This window comes from Electrophorus electricus, chromosome 19 (genome assembly GCF_041902795.1).
Source record: "Electrophorus electricus isolate QZ-2024a chromosome 19, ASM4190279v1, whole genome shotgun sequence".
In the NCBI taxonomy this organism is placed as follows: domain Eukaryota; kingdom Metazoa; phylum Chordata; class Actinopteri; order Gymnotiformes; family Gymnotidae; genus Electrophorus; species Electrophorus electricus.
In genome coordinates, this window is record NC_137515.1 from 17,697,501 (window position 1) to 17,716,781 (window position 19,281).

Below are 19,281 nucleotides of genomic sequence, written 5' to 3' on the forward strand. Positions count from 1 at the left end.
ACATTGTGATGGAAACATCCAAGGGAAGGAATATGATACAAATATCAGGGATGGAAAGAAGAAATAGAGAAAATGTGGAAGGTTAACACTAAGATTGTCCGAGTGATGATGGTGGCACTTGGAGCTCTGACCCCTAAGCTGGAGGAGTGGCTCCAACGGAATTGCAACATCAATCTCAGCCCATAAGAACGCCTAGGAACAGCAAATCCTAGGAATCCTAGTAATCCTAGGAACAGCAAAAATACTGTGCTATGACATCCCAATGGATGGAGAAGATCCATTTCTGAAGAAGATTCCAAGTAACTGCATTATGCTGTGGTTAAAGATGTAGACGTAGTAAGTGCATTAGCTGCCCGCTTAATTGACCGAATGCTGGCGGTCCAGACATTTAACTGAAATTTCCTGTATTAATTCATTTCATCTTGAAAACCCAGTTGGTGGTACATCAGTTAAATGTGGAGTACATAAACCGTGAAATAAGACCATTTACCCAGTGGGGAGACAAACAGAGTGGACAGACATGGAGAGAAGAATGAGACAATGAGAGGCAAAGGGCCTTTGTGTGTGTGTGTGTGTGTGTGTGTGTGTGTGTGTGTGTGTGTGTGTGTGTGTGTGATGGAAAACTAATGGCTCCTGTAGTCAGAAGGGAAGAGAGGGCAGAATAGCAGTGAGCCAGAGAGACGCCAATCATGGATTTCACAGCTGGCTGGTCCTGATCTCACACAACCCCACAGAGTGGTCCACACTCCTGGATTTGGGAAATAGGAAAAAGTGTGTATGTATGTATGTGTGTGTGTGTGTGTGCGTGCGTGCGTGCGTGCGTGCGTGCGTGCGTGTGTGTGTGAGTAGGTGACAGAGTTTGCTTTTGTATGTTTCCCTAGTGCTTTAATTTTATCTGTTGATGCATGTGTGTGTGATATTGTCTATTATTTAACCTGAATTATGAGAGAGGATTGTATTCACTGTAATAAGAAAAGTCAAGTTCATTTTAAATTCATTTTTAAAAAATGGTATGCACAAACAACAGGCTTATTCCAAAGGAGATTAGAGAGATTAAACACGTGTTTTGTTCACTGGGCTTTTGGCATTCATTTTTTATGAGCACTTACTTAGCGATTTCATGTACACTCCGTCCAGCAGCAGAGTTCTGTATTACGCCCCTGAAATATTGCAGTTACTGCTACTGAGCCCCCCACCACACACACACACACACACACACACACACACACACACCCCGCCTCCCGGCAAGGCCAGCGGCTCTCTCTGTGCATCTATGCATCTTCTGGCTCTGTCAGGCTTGACTTGGGTTTTAGGCACGCTGTGTCTGTAGGGAGCAGGGAAGAGCGAAGGATGCGGATAACGGCTGTGTTTGGCTGTTTTAGTCCACAACTGTACTCTGTAGGAATGCTCCTGGGACTGGAGAGAAAGATGTACAAATGTTTCAGTCCAGGAAGAAAAGAGCTGGGGAGGGTAAGGAGGTAGACAGTCTCTCTCTCTCTCTCTCTCTCTCTCTCTCTCTCTCTCTGTCTAGAGTGTCATGCTTGATGTCAATCACCCAACCACACATGCATAGTTCAACACTGATAAGCTTGAATTAAAAACCTAAAAAACTAGCAGCACGTGTACACTGACCTCACAAATGAACGCATACACATGCACTCACGTACACTTGAGTTTACTGAGATGCACAGCTGACGGGTGGATGCACATAAAGTGCCATTGACATGAGAGATGGTACTCACAGCTCAATAGCCTACAGCAGCCTAACAAGCAGCCATCATCCCACCCTTCTCCATTAGTCTTTAGATCCAGCCTGAATGGCCTCTTCAGCTCCATGGTCTCACTGCAGTTCTTCTGTTCCCCTTACAAAGTGAGGATGGAGTCACAGAAACCATATTTTTTCATCTGCTCTTTGTCATTCTCACTGGATGAGGACTAGGCAGAGCTTTACACGCATGAGGAGGATGACCTGGAAAGAAGGAATAAAACTGCCCATGAATTTCCACAAGCACCATTTAATTTCCTCCACAGATACTCAGCACTGTTTGGCCACAGGCGTCTCGTGACTGAGAAACTGTTTTGATTGAAAAACATTTTACAGTGATGTAAAGCGGTCAAGAGTGTGACCATAATGTGGCTTCCATTCTGTCTTTTTACCTCAGTACATGTACACTACCGGGTTACAGGCTATAATCTCTGGAAATGATTGCAGCATGTACAGAAGGAAAGGGAAGCATATTGGTGTGAAATTAAAAACTTGGAACTCAACACCACTAACACACTACTATACCCCTCTCCATGACTACATGACCAATGTGGTAGAGCCTTTTCAATTATTAGTAGCTACCATTTCTAACACTCTCAGCAAATATCACAGCTATCACAAAGCAAACACAGCACGGGCGTTGCACCATCTCAGAGAATGTCCTTTTACAGTTCTGAACATCCTGAGTTACCACTGAAAATCCTTTATAATCTAGGTTTTAGGACCTATTGTGATGTGGGAAAGCAGTCTATAGACTACTGCATCTACAGCAATAATGTCTGTGTTTCATTTTTATTTTTGCACTGTGTTGCATTTTACATTCTATTTTTATGAAGAGTACATTTTATAAATAACCCACCACATTGTATGTACCAAAAGTATATGTACTGAGTTTAATGTATGTTACTTAAATTGTACATTGAATTGTGAATAAGCCCCCAATATATGCTGAATCACCAAACTAATATAATTTCCATGTATGCACTTGTACTTTTCTCATGGGCAGCATCGCACACAGCAGGAATATGTATCAGGAAATAAATCTGATCCCATTTCTGTATCTGAGGAGAATGAGACCGAGGCTGACTTTGCTCCACAAAGATAATGTGGTGAACTTCAAAAGGTGTTGATATGGACCTTATGATGTAGAGCTTACAATGTTTCTTTCAGAGATTTTTCTTTCCTTGTCTCTGTCAACTTCAGCTTTCTCATTAGGGCTCTGTCCCTTGACCTCCAAAGCTGCTTTGTGGCAGTGTCTATTGTGGAAAATGCAATGCACATCAAATTGAACTCTGGAGGCAGGGGGGACAGTCTTGTTCAGAAACATTCTCTGCTTCGCCCTTACCCCGCATGCACCACGGAAGCCTGAAAAGTTTGCAAAGAAATGGCATCAAGCATCATGATGCACCAGCAGGATAAGCAGCAGATAAGAGCATGACCTCCGCCTACCCCCTCTCGCTCTCTAACCCTCCTCTCTGTTTCTCGTTTCCTCCGCCCTCCTATCACCACACCCTGCTATCCGTTCTGCCTTGATTTAGTGTGTTGACATTTACCTTCTTGGTCTCTTTCTCCATTACTCTCCCCGATGCCGCCGTCAGCGCGTGTGCAGCTCTGGCTTTACTGAACTAAATGAGAGACACTTTGTCTTCTCTCACTGTGCCAGGATAATCATCTCTTTTCTCTGTCTAAGTGACATTTTCCCAGGCCTGGATGAGACCACACCTAAACACACATCATACTTCTCCTCCCTACTACATATTTAGTACTTATAGTCTATTTCTAAAGTATATATTAATACTGTTGAAAGCTTATGTAGCACAGCTCATTTGAGTCAGGCAATTTCAGGATGTGGCAGCGAGTCCAACGTAGACGTGCAGCTGACTTAAAGCTGAACTGAAACAGTGAAATGGGAAATGGAATTTAAATTAGAAAATATCAACAGTATACAACATCAGAAATTTCAGTCACTGCTATCCAATCTGGGTGTCTGCTTGCCAGTGCAGGCAGAGCTGGTGGTCGGTCCTCATAGTGTGTTGAGCCATCCAGTGATGGTGTGCTGGTGAGGTTTAAAAATGTGATTAAAATGTGATTGCTGGTTACATCTACACCCTCCGGACCTCCAAGGCATTATTTGTATTCGGTGGTGAATGAATTGAAAATCAGTTGGGGCAATGGACGCTAATCACACAGTTTTCAAACATTGCAACAAAGTTCAAATGCTGAAATTCAGTACTGGCTAATACAAACACTGAAGTATGGTAAGGGCCCTTTGTGTTTAGATGTGTGTGGATGCTGTGATGAACACTTCAAATGTTGGTGATGCAGGTGCTAACCTGTGAAGCACCCTCAGGCACTTCCACATCACCCACTCAGCCACACCATAGAGTCCCTTAAGGGCGAAGGGTCACAAAGAATCCACTTTCTCCTTTTTTCTGTACTTCATAACAGGCTACTTTTTAAGCCTCTCACTCGCCCACACCCTCTCTTTCTCTCTCTCGCTATTTTGTTCTGCTTCTCATGCCAGAGAAATTAAAGTGCCATACAGAAGGCTAAGCAGCCAGGCCTAAAGGGGTGTTATTTCTCACTAACCATGAGTGGGGAAGTTCAAGAATTGGCTTGGGGGGGGGGGTAGCTTTTCTGTCCGTTTGACTTTTCACTTCCATTTAATAGACTAGACTTCCTTTACGGCATTAAAGTCAAATGTAAACATATTTCTCTCTCTGCCTCCCTCCCTCTCCATCCCTCTCTCTGTCTCTCTCTCTCGCTCTCTCTCTCTCTCTCTCTCTCTCTCTGTCTCTCTCTCTCTCTTTCTCACACACACACACAAACCAATACTCACACAATCATACACACAAGCACAGGATGACACACAGAGACAAACAACCATGAATGTGAAGAGACTGACCTTGAAATGTAGTGCAGGAACTGCAGCATACACAGGCAAACTCCATCAATCCTCATACCAGTCTGACTATTACCACCCACCCTGCTCTTCCGCACAAGCACGTTCAAACAGAGGACCAGAGTCCTCTCGGATTTCAACTCCTTCCAAGCTAAAATAGGGCTGGGTTTGGCAAACCAAGCTTTCAGCATAATGTGCCAAGCTTTGATGTTGGTGTGTGGTATGGGTTGAGATCACCCTGACACGCTAGGAATTCTGGGGAATGAGGAGACTATCACAATGGCCCAGTTCCTACTGGCTATAATCTGGGCTAAGCACAACCGTCCAGCACTGTAATACACTACACAAAAAGAAGCTTGAGTTAGTGGTGTATATGTGCACTTTAACAATGTGCATTTTGTTACTATTCATGCCCCGCCACTCCACCCCTGAGCAGGACTGTGCACTTTATTGGAAAATTAAGATGTTCCGAAGAACATATACTAGATAATAAAGTTGAAAAAGAGACTTGAGAAGACTGGGTATGTGTGCATGTGTATAAACAATGTCTGAGTGATAGATGAAGGTTTTAGAAAGAGCTCTGTCCTGATTAGTGGCAAGACAGCAGAATGCAGCTAATGAAAAGACATTACAGGAGGATCAATGGCTCTTTCACTCCTAGTGACGGGCAAGAAACACAGCTAATGAAAAGGGATTACTTGCATCAAACCAAGGCCTCTCTCTCTCTCTCTCTCTCTCTCTCTCTCTCTCTCTTGCCCTTCCCCTATCTCTCTATCTTTTTATTACTGATGTACCACTTATTTCAGACTTGCAGATCTATAAGCAAATTCTCTGACACATTATCAACTATAATCAGCACGTAAGTGTATCAATAACTAATACTCACACATGGACATACACACACAATAAACTGTATTTTTAAGATGTAAACAGTGCCCAGGCCTGCTGCCCACCTCACACACAAATCCTCCTTGCATTTCTTGATACTGTTTCTTGATATAGTAAATATAAGACTACCTGGTATTAAAACATGATATTATTATACTACAATATTATTATTGTAGTATTGCTAATTCCACATGGAAAATGTCACTAATGTTAGATGTACCTTAATGGCTAAGCATATGTGTAGAATATGTTCATTCAGCTATTAAATGACAAACGTAAGTACAAACGTAAGCTTTTGAAATAATAGATGAAGGAAAATGAGCGATCAGGTGCTGGACAGGAAGCGATCATCATGAGGTCAGCTGCTCGATCTTCCAGTTATGCCTCTAAGTGTAAAAGTATTCCTGACCTGTAGCTTTTTCAACTAAACCCACCACTGGATGATCTGAGTGGAGATCGGCTCTTCTTCACTGGATTTCTGGTCTTGCTGTGTTAAATGAAGCAGATCTAGACTGTAATTCCTGCTGCTTTAAGACACTATTAGTTTATGTGAACGTGTTTGCATGTTTACGCATCATCGAATATTTCGATTAGTGGTTTTGAGCAGAGTCAAACACATGCTCTGTTCCTGCTTTGGAAGAGTTCACCCCACTGTGCAAAGAAAACAATGTTTTTCGACATGGATAACTGCTCTAAATTTGCGCTATATTCAATAGCTCTAAATTGCGTGGTCCCCAGTGCACACTGTGTAGTCACACCATGCGTGTTTATTTAACAGTGCCAATTTTGCAGTTTGCTGAAAACCTGTTAGGTTTCATTACTATGAGAAAATGACACTATGGCATAAGATGAGCTTGTTCTCAATGAATGAGACCTAAATAAATTCACCTTTTGGGTATGGCCAGTTGCGTATTGGCTGCAGTTTCAGTCTGTCATCACACAGCAGCCTCCCCGACTCACCTACAAAAAGAAAGGTATGCAAAGACGAGTCTCCGGCTGAAGCGTTTAATGACAGTAACGAAAACGGAACCGAACATAACACGTGCGCTAAGTACGACAAACATTAATGACCAACAAGCGGGCATACAAATAAAACAGGCTTAAATAAGAAGAAAAACATCATAAACCCAGGTAATGTGGCTACTGATAGACAACACACACAAGCTGAGGGAGGCGTGGACTAACATAAACAAGAACAAGTGACAATTAACATAACAAACACAAGACCACACGGCACTGACACAAAGCCAGTTTATGAATTAACCCTCAAAGTGTTCATTTATGTCCATTTCTGTATCACCAGTTAAAGGGATTTTGCTCACTAGCACCTATGCAATCTCAAATTCCTGTCTGTCCACAGGACCTTTAAATCGTATTATAAAACATTCAGGTTGTAGCTACTTCCCCAAACAAGCAATGAAACTCTTAAACAAGAATTTTATTTGTTTGTTTGTTTTTTGTCTGTGTTTATTTACACAAATCCAGTCCGACATATGGCAGATGGCACATTTTATTCGATTTTGCCTCTTGATTTTTCCCAAACCTTTTTTTCTTTTTTCTACAAATCTGTATGCACACACACTCTCTCACTCCTTTCTCTGTCTCTCTCACACACACACTCTCTCCCTCCTTCTCTCTCTGTCACACACATACACGCAAACACACTCACACACAGACCCATGCTTCTTTCCTCTCTCTCTCTCTCTCTCTCTCTCTCTCTCACACACACACACACACACACACACACACACACACACACACACACACACTTGATAGAGATCTTGAATCTGTCTTGTGAGTTAGGTTATGGGTGAGAGAGGTGATGGGTTAGATAATGGATGAGTTAGGTTATTGGTGAGATAAGTTATGGGTGTGAGAGGTTATGGGTGACACAGGTCCTGGGATGGGGGATCAGGGTTCCTGTACACAGGTAAAGGAATATCCAAGGATTAACTTTGTTAAACTGGAGTACTTAGGATATGAAACTTCCTGCAAAAACCACAGCAGAAAGCCTTACCACAGACATTTTTTCTATAAGGGCATCACATCGCAAATCTTTCAGTTATGGTCTTCCTGCGTGTTGGGTTCACACTCTTTAATCAGTTATGTAGGGAAGCTCGTGGTTTGCATGCTGAAGATAAGAATGTGGAGCAAAGCTGTAACACTTGGCGTAAGTATGTACGCCGTGCTTCTTGCTGGCAGTCGCAGGAAATTGAGTTTGTCCGGAACAAAGAGGGACGGGAGAGGGTGCAGGTGGGGGAGTGAAAACAGGAGACAGACACGGAGTCACAGACACAGAGTCACAGACACACAGACACAGAGTCACAGACACACAGAGAGCTACAGCGTTCATTAGCGTAGGTGCGCCTACCTAAGCACATTTATATGCATACAATCAATCAAAGAAAGCCTTTCCAATGGCAGAGTGCTACTGCTGGTCCTGTATTCACTCAGCTCAGAAAGAAAACGCGTTTCATGTGTGTGACGAGTGAGATGAAGACAAGCTAACAGGGTCACAGACATGTCCCTACCACAGGCCTTTCAATTAGTCGCCCAGCAACCAGACCTTAGCTACGTCACTCAGGGATAGAGTGCGGAGTGAGGAAGAGCCAGACAGAAGAGATTTGAAAGAAAGACAGGCATAAGCTACCACATTCTTCTCCGAACTCCCGAAGACAACACCGCCACATCCAATACTGTTTACTCGCTGCGTTACTAAGAGAAGGCCCTGTTGTGCGGCCACCAGGTCTCACCCTGAACGGGCGTATGGAGAGCTGCATGGTGCTGTCGCGATTTCTCAGTCCTCATGTTGTTTTCCGCCTGCCAATCTCTTTATCATAGCACGTCTCTTCTCATTACAATTCCGTACAACATTAACCATTAAGCAAAGGCTCGTTGTCCACCTCCAGCACTGATCTGTGTTCAGTATTCAGACCCAGTAGTGTTACAACAGAATTGCCCTTCCCCAGTGGTTTATCAAAGAGAGAGACACACAGCTTCTAAAAAAAAGAGATTCTTGAGAAAGTGAAAAAAGCAGAAATTGAAAAGGGCCATTGCAGGAAAGGATATGGATGAGCTGATCACAACTAGGACAAAAGGGAATTCTCAGGGAGATAAAATAATTGCATGGAGTCATAGTCATTTCAGCATGTCCTTACTGATAAATAAAATATAAGTAAAATTATTCCTTTTAGCAAGAGACAGCTCATCAGACTCTAGTACTTGGCTGCACACACATACGCGCACACAACCACATGGTATGAAATGGCAACCCCATACCTAATTAGCAAGCCAGTATCTCCCCAGCAAAAACATCCAGATAAGGTTTGAAAATAATTGAAATTGGACCGTAATGAAAATGGGTGGAGGGGTGGAGTATAATGGGAAGGAAAAATGGAATGATATGGGCTTAAAAAGAACCAGGGAGACGGATTAGTTGAAATCAGTACAAACATGTTTAGCCCACACAGCAACACTGGATTTCATAAGAGTAAATTCTTAATTTTTGAGGAACCCCAGGCACATTTTCAAATCCCAGAGTGAGTACAAGATGAACTGATGTCCAAAAGGCATGAAGTTAAAGATGAAACATTCTTTTCAACATTTTAAGCAAGATTGGTGTGTTATTTTTGTTTTATACAACTTTAGATTGAAAAAAAAAAAACCGTAAAAGGAACAACATGCAAAAGTTTGAGCACCCCAAAGAGATTTGAACTCTCAGATAAATCAGAGTCAGACCTTAATTAGCTTGTTAGGGCTATGGCGTGTTCACAATCATCGTTAGGACAGGCCAGGTGAACTTATTTTTTAAAGCAGGGGTTTTTCTCCTTTATTAAAATCACATCCATACAAGCATTCTTTTAAAAAAAAATCTCAGCCCACATGAAAATGCAAAGATGTGCTGTCAGGTGTTGTCATGAACATGTCAAACCGGCTGGCCATATAGTGTAAGAGTAACTACATTGACATGTAACATGTCCTGTTATCAGTGTTAAAATCAGCATTATTTTGGTTACATCCACCAATGTACATCATGTAAACGAAGGAGACAATTGAGCACGCTCAGACCTAAAACAAAGCAGATAATGAACACACTCTTAATGTTACGATGGAGTTTCTGGATATCTTTGCCCTGTAAGGACTTTTGCAAAAGGTCTGTTTTCCATGAACTAAAACCTAAAGCCTTTTTGTGTGTACGAAAGGCCAAAAAAATAAAATATCTGCGTACGTGTGCACAAGACTCAAAAATCAAAAATATTGATGCCCACAAAGCAAAAGAAGACTATAAGATGACAGCCACTCATTTTCAGGAAGCCATTTCCTCCATTTGTAACGTAATTAAGAAATGGAAGTTAACAGGAACGGTTGAGGTCAAGTTGAGGCCTAGACGGCCAAGAAATCTTTCTGAGATAACTGCTCGTAGGATTGTTAGAAAGTCAAATCAAAGCCCATGTTTGACTGCAAATATGACCTTCATAGGAGAGTCATCAGAAAAAACCCTCACCTTCATACTCAACACAAAATTCAGTGTCAGAGGTTTGCAAAAGAAACATCTAACAATATATATATATGAGAGAGAGAGAGAGAATTCAGAACTTCATGTAAAGAAAACCTCTCCAACTGTTAAGCACAGAGGTGGATAGATCGTGCTTTAGGCTTGTGTTGAAGCCTGTGGCATAGGGAGCGTTTCACTGGTAGAGGTAAGAATGGAATCAATTAAATACCAGCAAATTTAAGAAGCAAACATTACACCGTCTGTAAAAAGGCTGAAGGGGCTTCTACAACAGGATAATGATCCTCAGCACACCTCAGAATCCGTGACCCACGGCCCTTACAGCACCCCTCCCCCCAGCCTAAACATCACTGAAACTCTGTTGATAAACCTCAAAAGAGCAGTGCATGGAAGAATCTCACAGATGTAGAAGCCTTTCAGAAGGAGGAATGAACAAAATGCCCCAAACAAGACCTGAGAGACTTAGCTGGCAACAAAAGGCATTTTCAAGCTGCGATACTTGCCACAGGGGATGCTGCTAACTACTCACTATGCAGAATTTTCTTTTTTTATTTTGAAATTGTAAAAGATGGAAATAAAAACAAGTAATTTTATTTCAAATATTAAAGGAATGTGTAATATTTAACTTTATGTCTTTAAAAGATCCAGTCATCTTTTACACATTTATCTATTCAGAAATTATGATCAGGGATGTCCAAACCTTTGCATGCCATTGTGTATGTGTGCGTATAAATGTAGATTTAGCTTTAAATTTATAGTGAAGTACTATATCCTTCTAGAAATTCAGAAGCATTTCACTACAGCTGGGTGACCTTGGGTGCTTTTATATATGGTACTTTTATATATATATATATATATATATATATATATATATATATATATATAGAGAGAGAGAGAGAGAGAGAGAGAGAGAGAGAGAGAGATATTCAAAATTGTAGTGAAGTACACAGCATTCTTTGCTTACTTGCACAGCTGATGAAGGACCTCTGTCCAGTGTTTCCTGGCTATGTTTTCCTTTTTAAAGAGCTCTGTGAACTTTCAGTATTATAACTGTTGAGGCCAAAGGTCAAATGCTGTGAAGCTCAGGATGGTGGGATGGAATTTATACACAAACGTGCACTGTTAGAACATAATGAGATGACTGAACACTGTTTGACAGGCTAAATCTGTCTCCACAACACTGCATGTGCAACCCTGTAATCAAGCTTTCCAAAATTTCTACCACCTGTCGCCCCCCTCCACGCCCTCCGCCCCCCCCCCCACACACACACGCAAAAAAAAAAGTCCATGAAAATACCAGTCACTTCCCCCTTAGCTACATACATCATGCAGAGCTGTACATGTCTGCAGAGCTGTAAATGGAGTAGCTGAAGAGCAAACAGTTGAATGTGAAAAGCCTGCAAACACAGAGCTGTTGCTGCTGCCCAGGGAAAATCTGGAAGGAGGGAGAGAGCTCAGCAGTTTGAGAGCACAGCGGAGCACCACGCTCAGGCATCACGCACACGGTTTTCCTGTCTCAGGCAAAATCCACGCCCCCCCGCCTCTCTAATCTCTCTGTATCTGTTGTTTTTATAAGGCTTGCGAGTCTTTCTCTCTCTATAACCTGATCTTTCTTACGTTGGACAGGTGGTTCACAGTTTTCCTTTCCATCTCCTGCATGTCCTCAACATTCCACTCGTGACGCACCTTTGAACCTTCCTCTTTCTCCTACTTTCTCTTTCTTTCTCTGTACTGCGCTGCAGATACTTCAAAGAGCTGAGCTTCTGCACATCCATGTTTACTCTCATTTATGCAACAGCCTCCTTCATCCTCGCTACTCACATTGCTTAGCTCCTCCACCAGTCCCACACACCTACACACACACCTACGCACACATGTACATACACACGTACACACACCTACACACATGTACACACACACACCTACACACACTTACACACACACCTACACACACATCTACACACACATCTACACACACATGTACAAACACATGTACACACACGCCTACACACACACCTACACACACGCCTACACACACACCTACACACACATGTACACACACACCTACACACATGTACACACACATGTACACACACACTTACACACACCTACACACACATGTACACACACACTTACACACGTACACACACACGTACACACACATGTACACACACACGTACACACACACCTACACACACACTTACACACACATGTACACACACACCTACACACACTCCTACACACACGTACACACACACATATACACACACATACACACACCTACATATGTACACACACCTACACTCACACCTACACACCTACACACACATACACACACACCTACACACATGTACACACACATACACACACACGTACACACACCTGTACACACGCACATACACACACACCTACACACACGTACACACACCTACACACACACCTACACACACACTTACACACACATGTACACACACCTACGCACACACCTACACATACACCTACGCACACACCTACACACACATGTACACACACGTACACACACATGTACACACACACCTACACACACACGTACACACACACCTACACACACATGTACACACACACACCTACACACACTCCTACACACACGTACACACACACCTACACACACACGTACACACACATACACACACACCTACACACATACACACACCTACACACACGTACACACACCTACACTCACCTACACACACGTACACACACACCTACACACACGTACACACACACCTACACACATGTACACACACATACACACACACGTACACACACCTACACACACGTACACACACACCTACATACACACATACATACACACGTACACACACACCTACACACACACGTACACACACATACACACACACGTACACACACATACACACACGTACACACACGGGGACACACACGTACACACACCTACACACACCAGTACACACACCAGTACACACATACACACACACGTACACACACAGAAGGACACACACGGACACACACACATGTACACACACCCATACACACACACGTACACACACACGGGGACACACACATGTACACACAGGGAAACACATGGGGACACACGTACACACACACCTACACACACACGTACACACACAAGGGGACACACACACGTACACACACACGGACACACACACGGATGCACACTCACACTCACACTCACACACACACACACACACACACTCACACACACTCACACACACACACTCACACACACACACACTCACACACACATGTACACACAGGGAAACACATGGGGACACACGTACACACACACCTACACACACACGTACACACACAAGGGGAAACACACACGTACACACACACGGATGCACACTCACACTCTCACTCACACACACACACACTCACACACACACACACACACTCACACACACACACACTCACACACACACACACACACACTCACACGCTAACACACTCACACAAACACACACACTCACACACACACACACACTCACACGCTCACACACTCACACACACACTCACACACTCACACACACACACACACACACACACATGCTCTCTCAGTCCCTCTCTCTGTCTTCTCTGTTCATGGATGATTTTACTTTTTTTCTGTTGGATAAGAAATCCATTAACATACATACAGCCCACTCGCGTGTGCTTATGTTCACTTTGGTTTAACTCTCAGTGACTTCCCTCTTTTGGCAGAAGAAATACATGCTATTCAGAGAGGCCAGGTAGTTAAATGCAGCTGGCCTCACACTTAGCTAGGACCACAAATTCTCAAAAGGATCCCTTTTCATCGTGCAGGGCTAACAGCTATAAAAACTCCTCAAATTTAGGCCATCTTCACTGTGTGTGTTGTAAGATACATCGTTGTGCTGGCAAACAGAGCCGGATGTTTCAGTGTAGTTGGGGCTGATACAGTTTTTGTGCCATCCAAACCTTTTATCTCACCTTTGCACATAATTCCTTCATCTTTCCTAGTAAATGTGTTTATCTCCATTTTGTTCTTGAGTTGCTTATTGAGTATGCATCTGCTGTGTGGGCTGAGAAATGGGCAAATTGTTTAACAATGAATTACCACCTTTACTCCATGCCTTATTTCTTGTGTGTGTGTGTGTGTGTGCACACGTGTGTGTGTGTGTGTGTGTGTGTGTGTGTGTGTGTGTAGGCTGTGGTCTGGAGTTCCTCTTGGTGTTGTGTGGGCTGGAGCTATCGCAGGCGTGTCCACGCCACTGCATCTGCTACAGCTCCCCCAGCACCGTCAGCTGCCAGGCGCACAACTTCCAGGTGGTCCCCGAGGGCATTCCAGCACAGAGCGAGCGCGTCTTCCTGCAGAACAACAAGATCCAGCGCCTTCTCCAGGGCCACTTCAGCCCCACCACCGTCATGCTGTGGCTCTACTCCAACAACATCTCCTACATTCAGCCTTCCACTTTCACAGGCTTCACCCGCCTGGAGGAGCTCGATCTGGGCGACAACCGTCACCTAGGCTCCCTGGCTGCCGACACCTTCCAGGGCCTGGGGCGCCTCCACGCGCTCCACCTGTACCACTGCGGCCTCCTGAGCCTGCCCGCCGGCCTATTTGATGGCCTGCACAATCTGCAGTACCTTTATCTACAGGTAGGGGGCTGGGGCTTTAGCAGGTCCAGACAGAACTGTCAGACTTTATGGCAAGTTCCATTTGACTGCAATATTCGTAGCTGAAAAGCTCATAAGACTGTCTCACCTTGAAAATCTGTCAGGTTCTGTTCAACTGAATTAAGTTGAATGCGAACCTATAAAATGCTTAGCTTAGCACAGTTGTCTGGGCACAAAAACATTCTTGCAAATATTTCTAAGGTCTTGTGCAGACATTAAATTATCTTCCTGGCAGTGGTCCCAGTCCCTGCTGTTGCTAAGTATGCATCCAACTTGCCAACTAAAGCATGATAAAAGCTGTTCAGAAGGTTAAATATCTCATACGGTTTAGGCGTCACAAAATCATTCTTGCTTCAAGACAGAAAAGACCAAAATGACTAGTGCTATATATATATATAGTCTGAATGGATTAATGTGAAGGAGATTTCTCAGGAAAGGCTCTTGTGCATAGAATATTGGCTTGAACTTAGACAGACTGATGGCAGCTGTTAAGGATGAAGTTCAAAGCATGAAGTGGGTTTAGAGCTGTGTGCCTGATTGTTGAATTCCTTTCCTCTGATGCATGAACTGTCCCGCTGCAGGACAACGAGCTGGAGTTCCTGGAGGACGACATGTTTGTGGACCTGCTGAACCTCAGCCACCTCTTCCTCCATGGCAACCGTTTGTGGAGCCTCCACCAGAACACATTCCGTGGTCTGGGAACTCTGGACCGCTTGCTTCTGCACCAGAACCGGCTCCAGTGGATCCATCACCTGGCCTTCCACGACCTGCGGCGCCTGACCACGCTCTACCTGTTCAACAACTCGCTGCCAGAGCTGGCTGCTGAGAGCTTGGCCATGCTGCCTGCGCTGGAGTACCTGCGCCTCAACGACAACCCGTGGGAGTGCGACTGCAAGGTTGTGCCACTCTGGGATTGGCTGCGGCGTTTCCGAGGCTCCACTTCTTCGGTGGTGTGCGTTGTACCACCCGGGTTGGCGGGAAAGGATCTGAAGCATGTGAAGAAAGAGGAGCTTCCTGCCTGCACAGGCTCCGAGTCGCTGCACCAGAGCAAGTCAAGCCAGGGAGACGTCGGGGTGTCGCTGAAGAAGGACCATCATCACCGCTCACACCATCACCACCCCCACCTGCCACACAAAGACCAGCACTTCCCTACATCCTCGTCATCCCTCCCAGCGCCCCCAAAGGCAGGACGAAACAGGACCTGCACGAGATACCGTGGCCGGAAGGGCAAAGGTCAGAATGAGTTGTACAGTTTTAAGGACATGGACAGTAAGGAGGTGGGAGACAAATATGACCCTTCAAGTCCAGATGGTTCCCCGCAGAGGCGAAAGAACAAGTGTATCCCAAGGACCTCGGTCGGACCTCCTATTGGGGTTCAGAGAGCCAATAAAGCACTAATGCTTCAAGCCTGTTCCCTCCTCACTCCTCTCAGCCTGGTAGTTCCTCTCATAACCTTTATACTGCGCTGAGGCAGGACAGCCTTGTGTTTATGGTTATACTCCACTATTAACGCAATCCTAAATGTACTCTGGCTCCTACACAGGTATGCGTGGAAGTGTGTGTGTGAGTATGTATGGGTGTATGTCTGTCTTCTTATGTATGGTGATAAAACTCGTGTTTTATGTGGTAAGCCTCTGTTGTGGAACAGATGGCAGATATAACTAAATAATGAGCCTAAAATTAAATATGATATTAAGAAAAAATCAGTTCTCTCAGTTTATGATGTGGTAGAGTCCAAACCTCTGGCCATCCTTTGCCTGAGCACTGGATAAGCCCTGTAGACTCTCTCCCCATGTTTCTGATCTAACACACTTCAGACCCCAGGCCATAATAGCATACCACATATTCTGTAACAGGCGATGAGCAGTGTAAGCTTTGCACACAAGCTGACCTACCTTGTCCTGCAGGCTCATTAGCGCCCCACCATGGTCTGGAGAGTGAGTAAGATCTTCTCCCCTTTGAGACACTGGGCCTTCAGTTCATGGACATGCTGATGCTCACCACTCTCAGCAGGGTGAAGTGTGTGGGCGGGGCAAACCAAATATTAACACGGGGATGTTCAGGTGTGCATTTGTGCTGACTAATTGGCCTGTCAGCATTAAAGGGAGAGTGCTTAACTCTCTTTATCTTAAATGGAGCAAACGGCCATATGGAAGCTAAGTTCATATGGGGTTGGCTTGTTTTGTCCTTGTATTTCATTACAATTTGCAGAATACTTGCTTATTTCCTAAGCACATTGAAGTCTGTTGATCTTAAGCTGCTAGTGGGGCATGAACTTTCAGCTGGAGAGGTACTACATACCAGGGACTTTGTCTTTCTGTCTTGTTTGCTTAACTGTGGGTTTGTGTGCTGTGCAAAATGTTCATATTAGAGCCAGTGAGCAGATGGAAGTTAAAGGGGTGATGAGGTCAGATATGGCTCACCCATTGAAGTTTATACTATCATTATGATACATGGGGCTTCTCCATGTCATTGCTCACTGGGAAATCCATCTACACCAATCGCACATCACAGTCAAAGGAATCTACAGGAGAGCCCAGTAGGAAGAAACCATTCCCTGCAAAGGGGAAGAAAAAACTATATCTACACAAACACTTCTTCAGCGGAGCAACAGGGTGAGCAAATGTACAGGGACTAAATGTGTATTTATCAGATATTCCTCGACTGTGCTTCTGACCATAGGAAGTATGACTGCTGCTGGAAAGTTGCTAAAATGAGTGAGAAAACTGCCAGCACCTCCACTGGACTGGAGGACTTACAGCACTTTCCCAGCCCAGTGTCTTTGTTCCCTCAAGGACTATTCTACTCATAGAGATTTATACTAAAAAGAAACTGATATTACTCCAAACTGACTGTCATTGTGAGCATTAATTTCTTGGAGAACAGCAGTTGTTCTTGTTCATGTACTAAAAGAAGAAAAAGAAAATGGCTGCGTATCTGTTTGTCTCCACAAGGCAAAGGGAGGGATTTTTGTATCCATCCATTTCTCTTTTTTTTGTTGTCCATTGTTATAATTTCAGAAGTAGAGTACACTGTGCCGTCACCACCTTCTCAACCAGCTTCATCCTTGTCCTGTTCTTTTTCTCTTTCTCTTTGCTTACTCTTGGTCGCTCGAACTTTTCGTCCATTGTTCTCAAACATCACCAGACTGCAGAAGCCTGTTTCTAAAGACCATTAAAAAGAAAGTGTGGTTTTACTGCTGACGGCTCTGTTTGGGAGAGACTGTATCGTCTCTCTGTGTGTGTGTGTGTGTGTGTGTGTGAACAAGAAGGAACAAGAAACACAAAAACAATGGCAGAATTCTTGCCTACACTTAAACCAATAGACAATTTGATCACAGTGGGACACATTTGTTTGTAGTTTTGGAAATAATTTGTAGTTCTGGATACAGTATAACAGTATAACACACTCTCATGAAAGCTCATACATAAACAGATTTGTTAAATTTACATTTACATTTACATGACATTTAGCAGACACTTACTTAAGTGACTTACAGTTGTGACTGAGTACAGTTGGGGCCACTGAGAGTTAAGGGCCTTGGTTCAAGCCCAACCACTCCCAAGATGCCACTGTTGGGCCCTTGAGCAAGGCCCTTAACTCTCAATTGCTCAAATTACACTCAGTCATAATTGTAGGTTGCTTTGGATAAAAGTGTCAGCTAAATGTTGCAAATGTAAACATTAGTTCTTGATGAAAACAAAAGACTCTCTCTAAAACTTAAAGAGAATTACCCCTGGAACTGAACAGTCAACACATACAGTATTTATAGACAAGCACAGAAGCAGACAGATCACAGAACTACTTCAGTATAGAAAATCTTTAGATATTGAAGGTCAGGTTCATCATTGATTGGATTTTTTTGGGGAAAAAATCAATTTTCCTCTAACACACCCCCTACCCCCCAAGTCCAATAATGCAAATTAATGTGAGAGGAAGTGTGAAATCAGGTTTTGTTTTCTCATTCCCTTTAAACAGAATGATCATAAAGGAAAGCACACTCTTATGCATGGCTGAGGATGAGCTGAGAATTCTATCTCAACTCATGAGTACACTGCGCTGGCAATAAACCACATCAATCCCCTCTCCCTCTTAAACACACATACAGGCCGACATCAAGTAGACAAGTGCTCATAACTCACACAGACACACCCCACCGTACATAATTCACACAAACATCGGCCATGTATGGACACAGTGCTGATAATTCACACACACACACTCCCCCACCTGTAATTTACACAACTCCACACAGTGGCGCCTACCCCCACCCCAGGCTCTCACACTTCACTTCACAACTACCTCTCTCATTCTCCATATTTTCTATTCAGTGTAAGTAAGAAAAAAGGGTGTTAAACTTGCCTTTGAAGGCTGTATCATGGGCAATAACTGGTGCAACTGAAGAATATTTGTCCTATAATGAATATCCATGAGAAACCACTGAATTTCAAGTATGTATTTCCATTTAAAAACACAAACATGTGGATATGCATATGAATCAGCACCCTCTTCCTTCTCTCTTTCTAATGGATGCAA

The 19,281-nt window shown here is 43.7% G+C and overlaps 1 protein-coding gene across 1 annotated transcript in view; it reads left to right on the forward strand.

Moving 5' to 3' along the window:
* rtn4rl1a (reticulon 4 receptor-like 1a) overlaps positions 1-17,941 on the forward strand; it is a 94,333-nt gene extending 76,392 nt beyond the window's left edge. The window contains exons 2-3 of the mRNA XM_027006424.3: positions 14,276-14,727; positions 15,327-17,941. Coding sequence (XP_026862225.1) covers positions 14,276-14,727; positions 15,327-16,214 — 1,340 coding nt within the window. The 3' untranslated portion in view covers positions 16,215-17,941. The remainder of the gene's footprint in view (positions 1-14,275; positions 14,728-15,326) is intronic.
* Positions 17,942-19,281: the final 1,340 nt, after the last annotated feature.